The sequence below is a fragment of the Calonectris borealis genome, chromosome 7 (genome assembly GCF_964195595.1).
Source record: "Calonectris borealis chromosome 7, bCalBor7.hap1.2, whole genome shotgun sequence".
NCBI lineage: Eukaryota > Metazoa > Chordata > Aves > Procellariiformes > Procellariidae > Calonectris > Calonectris borealis.
The window spans coordinates 6,100,841-6,116,925 of record NC_134318.1 but is presented as its reverse complement, the minus strand read 5'-3'; the positions used below and the strand labels follow the sequence as shown (position 1 = coordinate 6,116,925).

Sequence of the window (16,085 nt, the reverse complement as noted above, 5' to 3'; positions counted from 1 at the left end):
GGGCGGCTGGTGAGGGAAACTGAGGCAGGATGGAAAACTCGCTTGCCTGTGGGCTAGCGAGGAGGCAAAGCTGGTAGCCCAAAGGAGCGAGCGGAGGCTTCGTTCTTGGCGCAACAACCCCGCGCCGAGGCCTGCGGTGCCCGAGCAGCGAGGAAGGGGCGGTGGGGGTGGCTTAAATTCTGGCTCCCGCTTACTCCCAACGCTCCCGGGAGTTTTAACTCCCCTAGAGGGGTTCTGCAAGTCCCGCTGCCGCTTCTCCTCGGGAAGGTGAAGCTTTGCTGCTCCTTGGCGCTGCGGACGGGCAAGTCCGCGGAACGGTCACTTCTTCGTCCCCAACCCCGCGTGCCGGGCACGGAGCCTACGAACGAGGGGGCTGTTTTTGCAGACAACGCCTCCTGCGCCTGGGGAACGGCGGGAGCGGGTGTTTCGGTGAGGCGAGGTGAGCTGATGGGGCGGCGGGCCGGGCTGGGGGCAGAGGGCCGGAGGGGACGGCCCCGGGGCGGGGGGCGGCAGCGAAGCTCGCTTGGCTCCGGGCGGGCGGGGGGGCCCAGGGGCGCCGGCACCGCCACGTCGCCCGCCCCGCCCCGCCGCCGCCGCCAATGGGGAGGGCGCAAGGCCGCGTCGCAGCCAATGAGCGAGGGGGGCCCCGGGGGAGGGGCGGGGCCGGCGGCAGGCGGGGAGCTGCCCGGGGGGCGCGCAGCGGCGCGGGCGGGGGGCTGCGCTGTGCTGCACCGCATTGCATTGCACCGCATTGCATTGCATTGCATTGCCCCGCACCGCACCGCCCCCGGCGCCGCCCGCCGGCTGCCCCGCATGCAGCCCGCCCCGCGGCCGCCGCCATGGCGGAGGAGCAGGCCTGCTGCGTGGTCAGCGTCTCCGGCGAGACGGAGCCGGCCGCCGGCCCCTGGAGCTGCAGCGGGGTGGTCCTGAGCCGCCGCCCCGGGCTGGTGCTGTGCCAAGGCGCCGTCTTCGCCCCCTTCCTGCGGGACGGCCCCGCCGCCTGGGCGCAGCCCCGCGCCCTGCCGCCCGACGCCCTCCAGCCCTGCCCGCGCCTCCTCGTCCTGCAGCCCCCGGCCCTCGGCCTCGACACCCCGCCGGCCCCGCAGAGCCCGGCCGTCGGCCTGCGGCAGCATGAGGCCCGGCTCCTGGCCCTGGTGCCCTGCGGCGCCTTCCAGCAGGCGCTGGCGCGGGCCTTCGGCCGGGCGGAGCGGTGGCGGTTCGGCGGGGAGGCGGCGGGGGACGACCCGCGGGCCCTGCACTGGTTCGCCTGGCTGCGGGTGCCCGGCCTCGACACCCCCGGGGGCGGCTGGACGGCCCGGGCGGGCGCCGGCTGCCTGCGCAAGGGCGAGGGGCTGCTGGCCTGCGGCTCCCCCTTCGGCGCCCTCTGCCCCGACCTCTTCCTCAACACCCTGAGCAGAGGGGTGGTGAGCAACATGGCCGGGGAGGAGAACGCCCTCATCCTGACCGACGCGCGCTGCCTGCCCGGCACCGAGGGCGGCGGCGCCTTCCTGCCCTCGCCCGCCGGGTCCCGCTTGGTGGCCGTCATCGCCGCCTCCTTCTGCTGGAAGGGCGCCGAGTGGGTCGGACTCACCCTGCTCTGCTCCCTCGCCGCCATCCTGCGCAGCAGCGCCGCCGTCCTGGACGACGCCGGGGTGGTGGTGCCGCCGGTGCCGGGGCGGGTGGCCGCGGTGCAGGCGAGAGGCGGGCAGGACCCGCTGGGCTGGGCGGCGCTGGTGGAGTGCGGGGCGGCCTGGGGCTCCGGGGTGCTGCTGGCCCCCCGGCTGCTCCTCACCTGCCGGCACGTGGTGGAGGCGGGCGCCCCGCTCCGCGTGACGCCGGCGCCCGGCCCCGGCGGGTGAGTGCGGCTGCGTGTCCCCCGGCTTGTCCCCCCCGCCCCGCCTCCCCTCGCCGTGACATCTCGTCTGCCGTGTCCGCAGGGCTGCCGCCGTCCTCGGGGGACGCGTGGTGTTCGCCACCGAGGAGTCGTCCCCCTTTGACGTGGCGGTGGTGGAGCTGGAGGAGAGCGTGCCGGGCTTCGTCCCCCTGCGCCTGGCGGACACCTTCCTCCCAGGTAAGCGGCCGGGGGGGACGTGGGGTGCCGGGGTGAGGGGGGGTCACCCCCTTGCACCCACCTCCCGCCTCCTCCCCACCCCAGGAGAAGAGGTGAGCGTGGTGGGCTTCGGGGCGCTGGGGCGGGCGTGCGGCCCCTCGGTGACGGCGGGGGTCCTCTCGGCCGTGGTGGCGGTGGCCGGGCGCCCCGTCATGCTGCAGACCACCTGCGCCGTCCACGGGGGCTCCAGCGGCGGCCCCCTCGTCTCCTCCCGCAGCGGACGCCTCCTGGGTAAGCTGGGGGTCCCCACGGGTGGGGGTCCCATGGGTGTCCCCCGGCCGGCCCTGGTGACACGGGCATCGCTCCTCTCCCCGCCAGGGATTGTGGCCAGCAACACCCGGGACACCAGCGCGGGGGCCACCTACCCCCACCTCAACTTCTGCGTCCCCGTCACCGTCCTGCAGCCCCCCATCGCACGCTACCGTCGCACCGGTGACCCCAGCGCCTTCGCCGTGCTCAACCGGGTGGGCGAGGGGGTGCGGGCAGCATGGAGGCTCCAGCGGCAGCCGGGACCCCCCAGCAAGCTCTGACCCCAGGTGGGGCTTGTGCCGGGGACGGAGCTGCCACGTCCCCGCTTCGGCCCCGGCAGTGCCAGGGCCGAGAGCCTGAACCCCACGGACTGGCAGAGGGGGGGCGTCCTGGGGTGGGAAGGGGACGTGGCGCGGTGCCTTTGCCAGCTGCTGGCACCCCCAAATTGGAGGCTTTGGGGTTTGTTTTGTTTCATGTTGTTTTCTCCCTGGAGCCTTAAATGCTGTGAGTTGAGGCCGTGGTGTCCCGTGGTGCCGAGCGGCTGGGGTGGCAAGTGGGTGGTGGGTGGGTGGTGGGTGCACCTCCTCCCTGTGCGCATGGGACGTGGGTGGTGGGTGCCAGCCCCTCCCTGGGCAGGAGGCTCTGTGTTCCCCCCCCTCCCCAGCCTGGGGTATGGGGGTGCCCGAAAGCTGGTTTGGGGGTGAGCTCGCACATGGCAGGCACCTGCACACTGATTTGGGGGGGTCAGAGGTGGTTTGAGGCAGGGGTCCTTGTCAAGGGCTGGGGTGGGTCGTGGGGCAGGAGGGGTGCTCTGGGTCACTGGGGGGGGCACAGGTGGGTGGGGGGTGACCGGGCAGGGGTGGGGGTTGGAGGGCCTGGGGGCAAGGTCGGGGCAGGGTTGATGTCAGGGTCTTCGGTCAAGTTGGGGGGGGAGGTTTGGTGGCAGATGAGGTGTGGGTGGGGGTCAGGGTCCTGGGGAGCGTCAGGCCGGGGGGGGTTGTGCCTGATAAGGTCCTGACTGGGGTGTGGGTTAGATTGGGGGGGGGGGTCCTGTAAGGGATGGTCTGGGTCAGGGGTAGGGTTGGGGGCCTGGTTGGAGGGTGTGGGGTACGGGTTGGGGGCCTGCTTGGGGATGGGGAGGGGGTGTCAGGTCTGTGTCCTGCTACACCCAGGGTCGGGGGGGGGGGGTTAATTTGGCGTTGGGGTCCTGCAGAGGGGCCGATATGGGGGGGCATGCTTGGGGCTGAGACTTATAGTGGTGGGGGGATGCGTCAGCTCCAGCTCTATGTCAGCTAAGTGTGGGGGACCAACCCCTACCCCCCAAACTCACAGCCCCCCCCTACTCGGGGGGTCAGCAGCAGCAGCCGGGCACTGCCAGCATCCCTGTCCCCCACTGAGGGAATGCCCCCAGGGGGGTGGGACACCCCCCCCAGCACCCGGTGCAGGGCTGGCGGGTGCAAGTGGGGCATGGGGGGGTGTCGAGGGGGGGGAGGAACGGGCGGGCGAGCGTTTGACACAGCACGGGGTATTTATTTCACAGCCGCTACACAACGCCGGGGGCCGGGGCGGCCGCGCAAGCACAGCACGGGAGGGGGGGGGAATGCGGGGAGGGGGGGGCAGCTTATCTATGGGGTTTTTATGGGTTTTTTTTCCTTTTTTTCCCACTTTTATTAGCGCCGTTTGCCCGGTTGAAGACCACGCAGCAGCACACTAGGCCTACAAGGCTCTACCCAAAAAAAAAAAAAAAAAAAGCTTGAATTCGCACAAGCGTGGCCCCCCCCCCGCCCCGCTCGCCCCTCCCTGGGCGAGCACCCCGACGCCCCGTCTCGTGCAGGGCTGGGGGGTATGCACCCACCCCGTGCCACGCTGGCAGCGGGGGGGTCACGGGGACCCCCGGCTGGGGGGCTGCCGCCCGGCCGTGCCACCCACTGAGCTCTCCTGCTCCTCTACCAGATGTAGCCGCCGTCGTCACCCTCGCCCGCTTCGCCCTCCTCTTCCTCGCCTTCCTCGCCTGCCTCCTCCGGCTCCTTCTCCTCCTCGTCCTCCCAGCCCACGCTGCTCCCGAAGTCGCCCGAAAACCCCGCCGCCTCCTCTGCGGGGGCAAGGGGCAGAGGCTCGTGGCCGGGTCCTGGGGCTGTCGCCCCCTCCCCGGGGTGGGGGGCTCCTCCTGGCACTCACCGCAGTCGGGGCTGCCGTGGCCACGGGTGCCCGTCAGCTCGGTGCCATGCTGGTCCACGCACCAGCACTCCCCGCCGCCCGGCTCACACTGCGCCCGTCGGTAGTACCCGTCCTCGTCGCAGCTGGGGATGAAGGTGCCTGCGGGGAAGCAATGACCCCCCCCACCCCCCCCAAACACGTGCAGTGCGAGAGCCCCCCACGGAGCTCCCCATCCTCATCCCACGTGGGGCCCTGCCAGGGGCCCTGGGACCCCGACTCACCCGGCTTTTTTTTGGCTGCTTCTTGGATCTGAATCTTCTCCAGCTCCCTGAGACAGGGTGGCTCTGCAGCACCCCCACACGCCGCTCTTAGGGTGGGCGTGCAGCACCCCCCATGGCGGGCATCCCCTGACCCCATGGCATACACCCCCCAGTTGCTGCACCCCCATGGTGTGCATCCCCCCCAGACCCTGCAGCACGCATCCACCGTGGTGTGCATCCCCCAACCCATGGTGTCCTTCCCCATGACCCCACAGTGTGCACGCCCCCTACCCCCCCCATGTGCAGCCCCCTCGACCCCAGTGTGCATCCCCCCCCCAAATCCCATGACATGCATCCCCCCGCATTGATGTGCATCCCACAGCATGCATCCCCCTCCCATGGCAAGCACCACCCCCCAACCCCCAACCCCACAGAACGGATTCCCCGTGACACTGTGCTGTGCATCCCCCCGACCCCGTAGCGTGCATCCCCCCGACCCCGTAGCGTGCACCCCCCTGATCCCATGGCATGCATCCCCCCCCCCCCGCAGCATGCATCCCCCTACAGCGTGCATCCCCCCCATGGCGTGCATCCCCCCCCCCCGCAGCATGCATCCCCCTACAGCGTGCATCCCCCCATGGCGTGCATCCCCCCAACCCTGCGGCGTGCATCCCCCCCGACCCCACGGCGTACAACCCCCATCCCCACAGCACGCGCCCCCCCGCCCCGCCCTGGCGCGACGCACTTTCCCTCCAGAAGCAGAAGCACCACTCGGGAGCGGAGACGCGGCCGTCCTTGGAGGTGTCGCAGGAGTTGAAGAAGGCGCGGATGCACACCTCGTACTTGTCCAGGTTGATGGCGGCCAGCTCGGCCGCCTCCAGGAAAAGATCCCCGCTCGTGTCCAGCCGGGCGAACATCCACCCCACCGCCTCCTTGCAGCTGGCCGCCACGCTCCTCTCCAGCGCTGCGGGGCAGGATGCGGCCCGTGGCTGCCCGGCCCCCCGGGGACAGCGCCCCGCGCCCCGTCCCCGCATAGCGGGGACACGTACCGGTGGCGGGGCTGGCGGGGAGGCCGCCGGAGCCGTTCTGCTTGGCGTTCTCCCGCAGGAGCTGGAACCAGTCGCGCAGGCGGTCGCCCAGGTCGGCCAGGTCCTGCCCGGTGCACGGCTCTGGGGGGGTCCGGGGGGGACGGTGTCAGGTCAGGCAGGGCTCAGGGACACCCCCCCGGTGCCCCCCGTCCCGCTCACCTTGCTTGCCGTCACCGACGGGGCCGTGCGGGGTCGGGCAGGGGCACGGCCCCTCGCACCGCACCGTCAGCTGCTTGCTGGCCAGGCACGCCTGCTGCTCCAGCTTGCACTGCGGGGCGGCAGCGGGACGTCAGCGGGGGGGGACAGGGCACAGTGTCCCCCTCCCCACGGCGAGGTGCCACCGTCCTTACCGCCGAGCTGTAGGTGTGGCCGTCAGAGCCGCAGACGGCAGCGAGTGGAGCGGCGTGGCAGGGCTTGCAGCCTCCATGCCCCTTGGTGCCCAGCGGCTTGATCCTGCGTGGGGTGAGAGGCGCAGGGGGATGGTGCTGAGCCCCCGGCTCGGCCCCCCACCCCGCCACCGGCTCAGCCCTGGCCCCGCCGCTCTCCTACCTGTGCTCCAGCTTCTTGCGGCTAATGCACATGGCGCGCTGATAGCCCTGCGCCACGCACACCTTGTGCCGGCTGCACTTCACCTTCTGGCAGGGGTCCTTGGTGGTGTCCAGGGCTGGGGGGGCAGAGAGGGGCCGGGGCAGGTGGGGGGGCAGGCAGGGACCCCCCAGGGGAGCCCCGGCAACGCTGGCCACCAGCCGGCCCGGCACAAAGCGCCATTGAGGCTGCAGCTGGGCGGCTGCCTCGGCACCAGCTGCCGCTTCCCGGCACGCACCAGCCCCGCCGCTGCTCCCAGCCGGAAGGGAAAAGCCCGGGGGGTGCGGGCAGAAAGTGTCCCCCCCCGGTGCTGGCTGTCACCGCGCCCCCTGCGTCCCATCCCAAACCTGTCCCAGCTCCGTCCCAGTGGTACCTTCATCCCCGGGCTGGTTGTCCTCCCAGCTCTTGATGTAGTCGTCCTGCAAAGCGGGGAGAGCCTGGATGAGCGCAGGCGGTGGGAGAGGTGACACCGGGCCAGGCGTGCCACCATCCCGCCCGGGACCCCCGGCCTGGCGAGGCTCCCCCTGCACACACATGCATCATGCACGCACGCACGCACGCATGCACGCATCCCGGGACCACCCCCCATGCCGGGAGGGGAGCAAGCAGGAGTGGGGAGCAGCCTCCCCCCCCCCCAAAGCGGGCTGCTGCCAGGGCGAGGCAGCACCGGCAGCCCCTCGACGCTCACCTCCACCTCCTGGCAGCGCGGCGGCAAGACGGCCCGGCCAACACCGAAAAAGAGAGAGAAAGAGAGAGCGAAAGCGCCCGCCGTCAGCCCCGGGGCAGCCCAAAGCCCCCTGCTCCCGGCCCCAGCCCACGGTGACGGGCACCCCGTGCCAGTTGGGCACCCCGACTTTCTGAGCTGCCCAGTGCTCCCATCGCCAGCCCCAGATGCCACCGGCATCCACCACCAAGATGCTCCCCCACCACCCGTAATCCTGGAAAGCCTTTATGCGGGATAAAACCTTTCCCCATCACCCCTTGGCCAGCCGGGAAAGGCAGGGAGCGGAGCAGGATGGGGGGGATGGAAATAGGATCCTCGTGGGGTGACAGTCCTCGTGCTGCCGCCCCAGTTTTTCAATAGCGAGCCTGGAGGGAGCGGGCTAAGATGGATGTCGCTGCCTGGGGAGGCAGAGCTGCTCCCCCGGGGCCCCGAAAGCACCCCAGGGTGGGGGGAGCGATGGGGACTCAACCCCTCTTGGCAGGCGGCATCGCTCGCCCCGTGGGATGCTCTGGGATGGGTTTCGTGATTATAAGGCAGGAGCATGGCTACCGCCCCGGGGAGGGCGGGCAGGGTTTTGGACGGCAGCTCGAAGCAGAGGTGCGGGAGGCAGCTCCGGAGGAGATGTCTCTCACTCCGGCGTGGCGACGTTTGCACCGCAATCGATAGCCCGCGTTCCCGTGCCGTGATTAGTAACGCTGCGGCGCCCGGCAGCTCCCTGCGGCGTGGCTTTCGGCACGGCCGCTGGCCTCCTCCCTGCCGCATGGTGGGTCGCTGGGCCGAAAAACCCACAAATCCATGGGATTTGCTTATTAATCCGCGCTAACCACCGGCAGCCCTGGAGGTTGTGTGCTGCTAGCGGGGTGCTGCTAGCACCCAGGGATGGGGGTCTCTCAGCCCTGAACCCCCCTGGGGATGCCCAGCGTGGTGGGGGGCACGTCCACACGTGCTCCCCCTTGAGCACCCGCAGCCGGCCGAGGTCCCAGGTGCCCAGCGCTGGCATTGCCCAGCTGGGTATGTTGCTGGCGGGGGTCTCCGGGGAGGCGTTTACCCCGTTCCTTGCACCCTTGCCCGTGCTCTGTCTCCCTAATGGATTTATTTGGGGGGGTGGTGGTGCCCCCCGCCCTGCCCACGGTGGGGCACATCTCCCGGCAGCACATCCTTGCTGCCAAGGTGAACCCGAGTGCGCATTTGAACAAAGACCGGAGGGGCCGGCTCAGGGTGGGGGGGGTGGCTCGGCGGATGCCCCCTCCCCGCTCTGCTGCCGCAGGTCCCCCGGACAGCCCCGGAGGGGGACGCAGCGCCGTGCCCCCGCCCTGGAGGAGAAGGGGGGGCAGGCGTGTAAAATGAGCCCAGGAAAAATCCCCGACTGCCCCATAAAATTAAGGATGGGAACTAAATGCCACTGAGGCCGTTATTAAAGGGCTGCGTAAAAGCAAGGGGTTATCAGATGCTGAGCCGAAGGTGTCAGGTCACCTGCCACCGCTCCAGCAGCCTCCGCATCCTCATCCTCGCCCTCTCCCCGTCCCCAGGGACCACCACCCCGCCGGTCCCGGCTGCGGCACCCTGCAGGGCTCAGGAGAGCGGGAATCCGGGATGAGGTTCCGTACCCCGACCTGCGCTGAGCTGTCACCGAGGGGCTTGAGGCCACGGTGGAGCCCTCCCCGCTGTCCGCAAAGGGCAGGCAGGGCCTGCCTGTGCCTCTGCCTGGGCCCTGATGTGGTGCTTGGGGACAGCACCCCCAGTCCCTCTGAGGTTGGCTTTGGCATCACGCCCTTGGCATCAGTCATCGCCAGCTTTGGCGATGGGCACGGTGGCATCGGGCACGGCGGCATCGGGCACGGTGGCTTTGGCGTTGGCGCTGCCGAAGGCGGGGAGCATCCCCCGGGTACCGGGGCCGGCAGCCGCCCACGGCCGCGCCGGGTGGCAGCGGGATGCGGGCAGCACCGAGCATCCCCGGCAGCCTGCGATGGAGCCGGGGGCCGGGGCCGGGGCCGGGGGAGGATCGTGCTGCGGCAGCCGCAGCGGCGGGGCGGGGAGGGCGGGGAGGGGGCTCCCGGTGCCCGGCGGCGCGTCCCGTCCCCCCCCTGCCCCGCCGCCGGCGCGGACTCACGTCTCGGAAGCGGTTCCAGTGCTTGATCCTGCCGCCGTACTGGGAGATGGAGGAGAGCCATTGCTCGTCCTCCATGAAATTGCCGGGGCTCTCCCCCGCCGCGGCGGGGCCGGGGCCGGTGGCGGGGCCGGCGGCGGGCCCGGGGCCGGCGGCGGCGGCGGGCAGGAGCAGGGCCAGTAGGGCCAGCAGGGCGCGGCGCCCGCCGCAGCCCCGCATGCTGCCGCAGCGCCGGGGGGAGCGGGCGGCGCGGCGGGAGCGGCGCGGTGCGGAGCGGCGCGGTGCGGAGCGGCGCGGCGCGGTGCGGTGCGCACGGGGAGGCGCCGGCGGCGAGTGCGGCCGCGGGGCGGCACCGGGCGGCACCGGCGGGAGGGCCGGGGCGGGGCCTCCGCCGCGCCCGCCGCACCTGCGCGCCGGCACCGGGGCGGGGGAGCCGCCGGCACGGCACGGCCGCAGCCCCGGTCCCTGTCCTGTCCCCATCCCGCATCCCTCATCCCGCGTCCCTGGTCCATACCTCGTCGCCATCCTGCATCCCCCGTCCCTACCATGTCCCCATCCTGCATTCCACATCCCCGGTCCCTGCCCTATCCCCATCCTGCATCCCGCATCTCCCGCCCCTGCCCTGTCCCCATCCTGCATCCCGCATCTCCCACCCCTGCCCTGTCCTCATCCCGCATCTCACATCTCCTGCCCCTGCCCTGTCCCCATCCCGCATCCCCCGTCCCTGCCCTGTCCCCATCCCGCATCCCCCATCTCCTGCCCCTGCCCTGTCCCCATCCCGCATCCCCCGTCCCTGCCCTGTCCCCATCCCGCATCCCCCCTCCCTGCCCTGTCCCCATCCCGCATCCCCCCTCCCTGCCCTGTCCCCATCCCGCATCCCCCATCCCTGCCCTGTCCCCATCCTCCATCCCACATCTTGCATCCCCCGTCCCTGCCCTGTCCCCATCCTGCATCCCTCATTCCTCATCCCTGGTCCCTCCCCTGTCCCCATCCTGCATCCCCCATCCCTGCCCGGTCCCCATCCTGCATCCCCCATCCTGCATCCCTGGTCCCTACCATGTCCCCATCCCACATCCCTCAACTCTGGTCCATACCTTGTTGCCATCCTGCATCCCCCATCCCTGCCCTGTCCCCATTCTGCATCCGTGGTCCCTATTATGTCCCCATCCTGCATCCCCCATCCTGCATCCCCCAACTCCTGTCCCTGCCATACCCCCATCCTGCACCCCTCATCCCACATCCCTGGTATCTACCATGTCCCCATCCCACATCCCCCATCCCAATTCCCCTGTGCTGCATTCCCAGTCCCTACTATGTCCCCATGCCACGCCCCTCGTCCCTGCCCTGTCCCCATCCTGCACTGCCCATCCCATGTCCCCTGTCCCCCAATCCTGCATCCCCTGCCCTTGCTGTGCTCCATCCTACAATCCCTGTCCCTGTGGTGCCCCCACCCCTGCCCTGTTCCCATCCTGCAGCCCCAACCCTCCATCCCCACCAAATCCCTATCCCGAATCCCTATCCCCCATCCAGCCCCTGTCCCCATCCTTTATCCCTGCCATGTCCCCACAGTGTATCCTCCATCCTCCCTGTCCCTGCAATGCCCATCCTGTGGTCCCCATCCCTCGGCCACCTCAAGGCAGCATTTTGGGGCTCCGGGGAAGATGCCAACCCCTGCCCCGAGGGATGCCGGAGAGCAGAGCAGGGCCGGTGGTTTTCGGACCACTGCTTTTGGGTTTTCCCCTCCTCTGGGAAGGCAGGGCAGGCAGGGTGGGCACAGAGCCGCTTGCAGGGACATCTCCATCTGCTTGGCCTTGGCAAGGACAGTGACAAGTCACCCCGGCTGCAGCTGCGAAGGAGCTCCGCGCCCCCGCTGCTCCTTCGCAGCTGCAGCCGGGGATCTCCCAGCACACACACGGCTTTTCTTCTCCCTGCGAGGATGCTCGGGATGGAGAGAAAACGCAGCGCTGCATTTCCTCACAGGAAAAGCAGCAGCTACGGCCCACAGCAGGTGCAGCCGTTGTCCCTGAAGCAGCGATGCTGACCCTAAGCGAGGCTGCTGCAATCGGAAATACAGCTTCCAGGGGCTGCATTTAAGAAAAACGGTGTTATTTTCAACTTTATGGTTAACAATGAGCCGCACTCCTGACCTGGGCTCCAGCGAAGCTTCCTGCCGAGCAAAACGACGGCATAAAGCAACTTTCTTCTTCCTCTGTGCAATAAGGACGCGGCCATCTGCAAGTGGGGCGGCCAGCCTCCAACGCAGCCTGGATAGGGGAAAGAAGCAGAGCCGCAGATTTCAGTTTTAACACGTTTTAGGCAAGTTCTAAAGTATTAAGCTGTATCTTGCAAAACTGTAACACTGCCTGGTTTAACGGGATTTCAATTCATCAGTGCAGGACCGTGCATAAAACAGTTTTATTGTGCCCAGTACGAAACCGTTCTAATTACATTTATGAATAATGACAGAAAAGGGAAAAAACCTTGGTGAATCCATCACGGTACATTTTCTTCTGGCCCTGACCCCCCAAAAAGCAGCAGGTGTGTTTTATTTATGCGAATAGCTCCCTTGCATAAGGGCAAGGGCATACAACACCCAGCTCTGCCCCTCTCATTTATAGAATAAGCATTTTTGTTTCAAAAGCAATACCAGCAAAGCAGAGCTGCCACTGCACCACACTCACGTGCATACTTAAAGTTATACAAGGGGATCAAGCCAGGCATAAATTTAAGTACACACACAATGGTTTGCTGGATCACAGCCTAACCTACGACTCCGCAGATGAGAGGAACAGACCAGAACCCTTAATTCTACCCGGGGACAGAGGTGTGAAACGAATTTAGCCGTGCCAGGCTAGAGCAGCGGGATAAGCCGCTTACTGCCGAAATTCAACCAACTTCCAAAGGGTCACAGAAATAATCGTCATGAAAACATGTCTACATTAGTGCAAAGTGGAGCAGTATCCTCAGAATGGTCCTTCTTTGTAGAAAAGCCGTGTTTGCCTCCATGCTGAGATGCTGTTTGCAAGGTCAAAGCTACTCCTGCGTTAGGGAGGTGGGAAGACTATAAGTCCACCTCAATGAAGGAGAAGAAATCAGAATCGCCAGTATTAGGTGACAACGGAGGAAAGCAGGTGTGATAGAAATGCCACCAATGCCCTATTAAGGAAAACTAGAGTGCAAAGAGCACCCCATGTCCTGTAGCGCTCAGCTTCTTGGCGAGAGGGGTTAAAAACCCAGCAGTCGGAAGTTTTCTGAGGTGCATCTCCCCTTCCTGCGGCAGGCAGCACGGCTGGCGGCTGTGCGAGCAGCTCCCAGGTCTGTTCTTTGGGCGGCTGATGAGATTTGCCAAGTACCTCTTCAGGCTGGCGGAAAGATGACAGCAACCGGTGTTAAGTGCTCTCAGCACCTCCTTACATCGGGCTGCTAGCGAGCACGCCGGTGCTCTGTTCGCTGAGCGAACGGTTTCGAAGGGGGCCCTTCCTCCTCCGCTTGGAGAGCACAAAGGCGTTCGGCTGCAAGGAAAAGCAGAGACAAAAAGCCCAACGGTCGTAATTGGGTACACGCGCAGCCTCCAGGGTAAAGGGCAACCTGCAAAACCACAGATGATTTGATTTCCTGGCAGGCGGGCTTGCAAGCAGAGATGGGCAATTTGGTCTTGGAAATACAACCGGCAACGCATTTGGGGAAAAAAGGAAAGCCACCCCAAATCTTGACTGCCTCCCACCGCTGTTTGTGCATGCAGTCAGAGCACGGCCAGCTCACTTTGGGAGGGAGAAAACGGGATGAAAACCTCTTAAAAATAATCACTAGTACAAGCTGGTGCTGCTGGAGCAGGCCTGTCCCTAGTTAACACGCTCTCTGCCTCGATGACAGCGCAATTCCACATTCATGGCAGCAACTAGCAATGGGCAGCAGTGGCAGCTGCTGCCACTGCCAGTTTGTTGCAAAACAACTTAAACATCAGCATCTTCCATTTTTCAAAGCGCTCGTCCTCAGGCGAGTTGAAAGCCTGTGTTGCTATTCTTACCGAACAGGGAGATTTACAAGAAAAAACAGTCGTCTTCAGATCTCTGAAGGATCCACAATGGTATCAAAGAGTTTTGCTCTTCTTTTAATGGAGGAACCACCTACAAGGCATATGTTTTTTGACACGCTCCGAAATGGTCACCGGAAAGAGCTCTTACCATAAATGTTTCTTATTAACATAGTTGTGTGCTGGAAGTTTAATTACAGAAACTATCAATGCAACAGGAGATAAACACTTTGCTTTTGAAGGGAATTAATTTATTTGGAGTTCTACATCACACAGGCACACTGCTGGAGATCCAAGCAATGCCTGACCTCAATATCGTTCAATCATGCTCCGGGGAGCTCTCTTGGATTTTAAATACTTTTTTTAAGAACAAAATTCCTTCTTCTGAAATAAAGCCACGCTTAAACGTCGGTGATTCCCCAAAAGCCACCTGCACCAGTTTTTCTAGTTTTTTTCTTAGAAAACAAACAGGCAACGGACATCAAACAGGCAACTTTGTGACATTTTGGTTACCAAAGGAAAGGAGGTGGAAGGACTCCGGTTCCCCCTGAAGGGAGAGCAGGCAATACGTGTGGGAAAAGCTGCGGGAAATGCCATGGTTCCCAGCTGCAATGTGCTTTCCAGGAGTCATGAGGCATCCCCGCCCGGAGTTCCCAGGTTCCTGTTCAAAATTCGTGTCCTATAATAACACATTTCACCGATGAGCGGACCTGCTGCGGCAGCCCCGTTGCCACTTCAGGAGAAGGCCAGCTGCCCAGACGTCGCGTAGTAGCCAGAGGCGTCCGAGGAGAACCTCTGGGAAAGACGCACCGAGTCCAGCTGCACCTCTCCGAAGTAGAAGTTCTCAAAGAGCTGAAAGAGAGGAGACAAACCATTTGAGGGGCACCCAGAGAAATGCAGCCTGCAGCTGATCCACGGGTCTCTGGCAAAAGCCAGCCCTGCAAAAAGCCTCTACTCTTGTAGACTTGTTTTAATTTAATGAAACTATTCTTTAAATTATTTTTCCCCCTAGAGACTGCACTTAGCCTTTAAGGCAAACGGTATGAAATGAACACTTCTTTTTATCTACAGCAGCAGTTGCTCAAACCTTCCCTACCTTGCTTTCTGACTGCTCTCACTTCGGGAGCTCGGGGAGGCTATTCACCGCCCCGAAGGCCACCACCTCGGGGTGGCTCTTGAGGTCGCAGGCTCCACAGGAGCAAGGATTGAGGCCAGAACGTTTTTACCAATCCAGGCCGCAGGACATACGACTTACAGTTACAGCTCAGTCCTAATTCCAACTAGCAGGCTGGAGGCCCAAGGCTCTTCATCCCAGCACTGACCCCGCTTTGTTCAACAAATCCTTCTTTGTTCAGCAAAGACTTGAGTGCAAATTAATGAAAGCAAGCCAACTCTGGGACCCGGAGGGCGTGTCTCTGCTGATTAATCCAATCTATGAAGCAGACCAAAAAAAATGACATCAGAATTTCTGACAGGGAAGTTCAGCAATATTGCTGGAAAGGCATCGTGTCCAAGCGTAAAGTGCTCCTCCCATTCCATTAAGATGCAAGAAATTGCTCTACCTGGAAACATCAGTCGTGCCTTAGGAAAAGCTCTTCAGTGGAGATGCTAATTTCAAAACTCTGCTTAACAGGAGTGCTGTGAGTCACTGAGGGCCTGAGCAGTGACATCTCCCCACCATGGAGATCTCTGAAATGTCCATTCCATCTGTCTCCTATTGAATTTTCTATCTGTCCCTGCAGGCATTGGCTCAAGACAGTCACACACCCCTTCCTGCCATTACAGACCAATGCTAAAGGCCAGCGAAAGCCGATGCATTTATTACAACACATCCTCCTAGAGCCAATGGTGCATCAATTCCTCCATACAGCGAATGATCGAAACCCCAAATACCTAGTTAGCATCTGAAAGGCTGCACTTCACCCGCTCCAAAAAGGCATTTGGCTCTGCCTGGCACTGGTTTGGGCAGGACTGCTCTTTTGTTGGTTCTCCCAAGGGTATTCTGCTTTCCAAATACCTCTTTTTGCAAGGGAACCAGCTAGGTTGCTTTCAAGACAATTCCTGGTTTCTCTGTCACTCCTCCACAAAGGAAAAGTGCCTTAGGGAAAGTGATTCCCTGCCCATTTTCAGGGCAGAGCAAGCAGGGCTTCGGCCAGGGAGCACCACCCAGGTACCTGGGCCGCAGACCAGACACCAGGCACCGTGATGAATCCAGCCCCTGCTCCAGGCTGCCAGCTCACCCAGACAACTCTCCACTCAGGATTTGGCTGAGGCCAGCAATTCCCCATCCACACATGACAGTCAGAACGGCATCTCTGAAGAGAAGGGGTGTTTATGCGTGCCGAGCCAGCTCTCAGCGATTGCTAAGCCCCTGCTTCGGTTTGAAACGGCTGCAGCTGCAGTCAGACGTGCTGCAGAGTTCTTGCTGCCAGCAGCCCACCTGCCAGGCACCACCTCCTCCTCCCCGGACCTGCCTGCGTGGCAGCACGGGCAGTCGATCCTCAAGCTGCTTCCGCAAAAAGCATCTGGGTTAACACAAACGCCGCAAAGAATGGGGTTTCTCTGCGCCAGACCATTTAGTCACAGCGGAGACTAAGGAGAGGCGGTGGGCAGCCTCCAGCTCACCTGCACCTCCCTGCAGCATATCCTGCCTTTGGGGTGACGCTTGTCCCTTAGGACCCCGGCACAAGGACTTACTTTGCTGCTAATCACTCAGACTCATATTAAGCCGCAACTTGCTGCCAGTTCTTCTGAGCGCGTACTCGGCAGGAG

At 64.5% G+C, this 16,085-nt stretch overlaps 3 protein-coding genes across 8 annotated transcripts in view; 1 reads left to right on the top strand and 2 right to left on the bottom strand.

The window, feature by feature from the left end:
• Positions 1-665: 665 nt before the first annotated feature.
• Positions 666-2,872, top strand: TYSND1 (trypsin like peroxisomal matrix peptidase 1). 2 transcript variants are annotated; one of them, XM_075154147.1, is made up of 4 exons: positions 666-1,855; positions 1,938-2,071; positions 2,156-2,341; positions 2,429-2,872. In XM_075154147.1, exons 1-4 carry the CDS (start codon positions 840-842, stop codon positions 2,638-2,640), a joined length of 1,548 nt encoding a protein of 515 aa, XP_075010248.1. In that variant the 5' UTR covers positions 666-839; the 3' UTR covers positions 2,641-2,872. The 2 variants fall into 2 exon arrangements, with proteins under 2 accessions (XP_075010248.1, XP_075010249.1); XM_075154148.1 differs by lacking the exon at positions 2,156-2,341.
• A 999-nt stretch (positions 2,873-3,871) lies between these two features.
• On the bottom strand, positions 3,872-9,499 carry SPOCK2 (SPARC (osteonectin), cwcv and kazal like domains proteoglycan 2). Its single transcript, XM_075154146.1, has 12 exons — positions 9,284-9,499; positions 7,138-7,146; positions 6,823-6,868; positions 6,414-6,528; positions 6,215-6,317; positions 6,024-6,132; positions 5,826-5,945; positions 5,522-5,740; positions 4,798-4,860; positions 4,538-4,675; positions 4,215-4,451; positions 3,872-4,085 (listed from the first exon to the last, which is right to left on the bottom strand). Exons 1-11 carry the CDS (start codon positions 9,497-9,499, stop codon positions 4,306-4,308), a joined length of 1,284 nt encoding a protein of 427 aa, XP_075010247.1. The 3' UTR covers positions 3,872-4,085; positions 4,215-4,305.
• A 1,878-nt stretch (positions 9,500-11,377) lies between these two features.
• ASCC1 (activating signal cointegrator 1 complex subunit 1) overlaps positions 11,378-16,085 on the bottom strand; it is a 40,189-nt gene continuing 35,481 nt past the window's right edge. For 2 of the 5 annotated variants that reach the window (XM_075154138.1, XM_075154139.1), the window contains exon 10: positions 13,543-14,165. In XM_075154138.1, the coding sequence (XP_075010239.1) occupies positions 14,049-14,165 (117 nt within the window). In that variant the 3' untranslated portion in view covers positions 13,543-14,048. Of the gene's footprint in view, positions 11,545-11,674; positions 12,793-13,542; positions 14,166-14,568; positions 14,746-16,085 lie in introns of those variants that run through there. The other 3 variants (XM_075154141.1, XM_075154140.1, XR_012674238.1) reach the window with 3 other exon arrangements.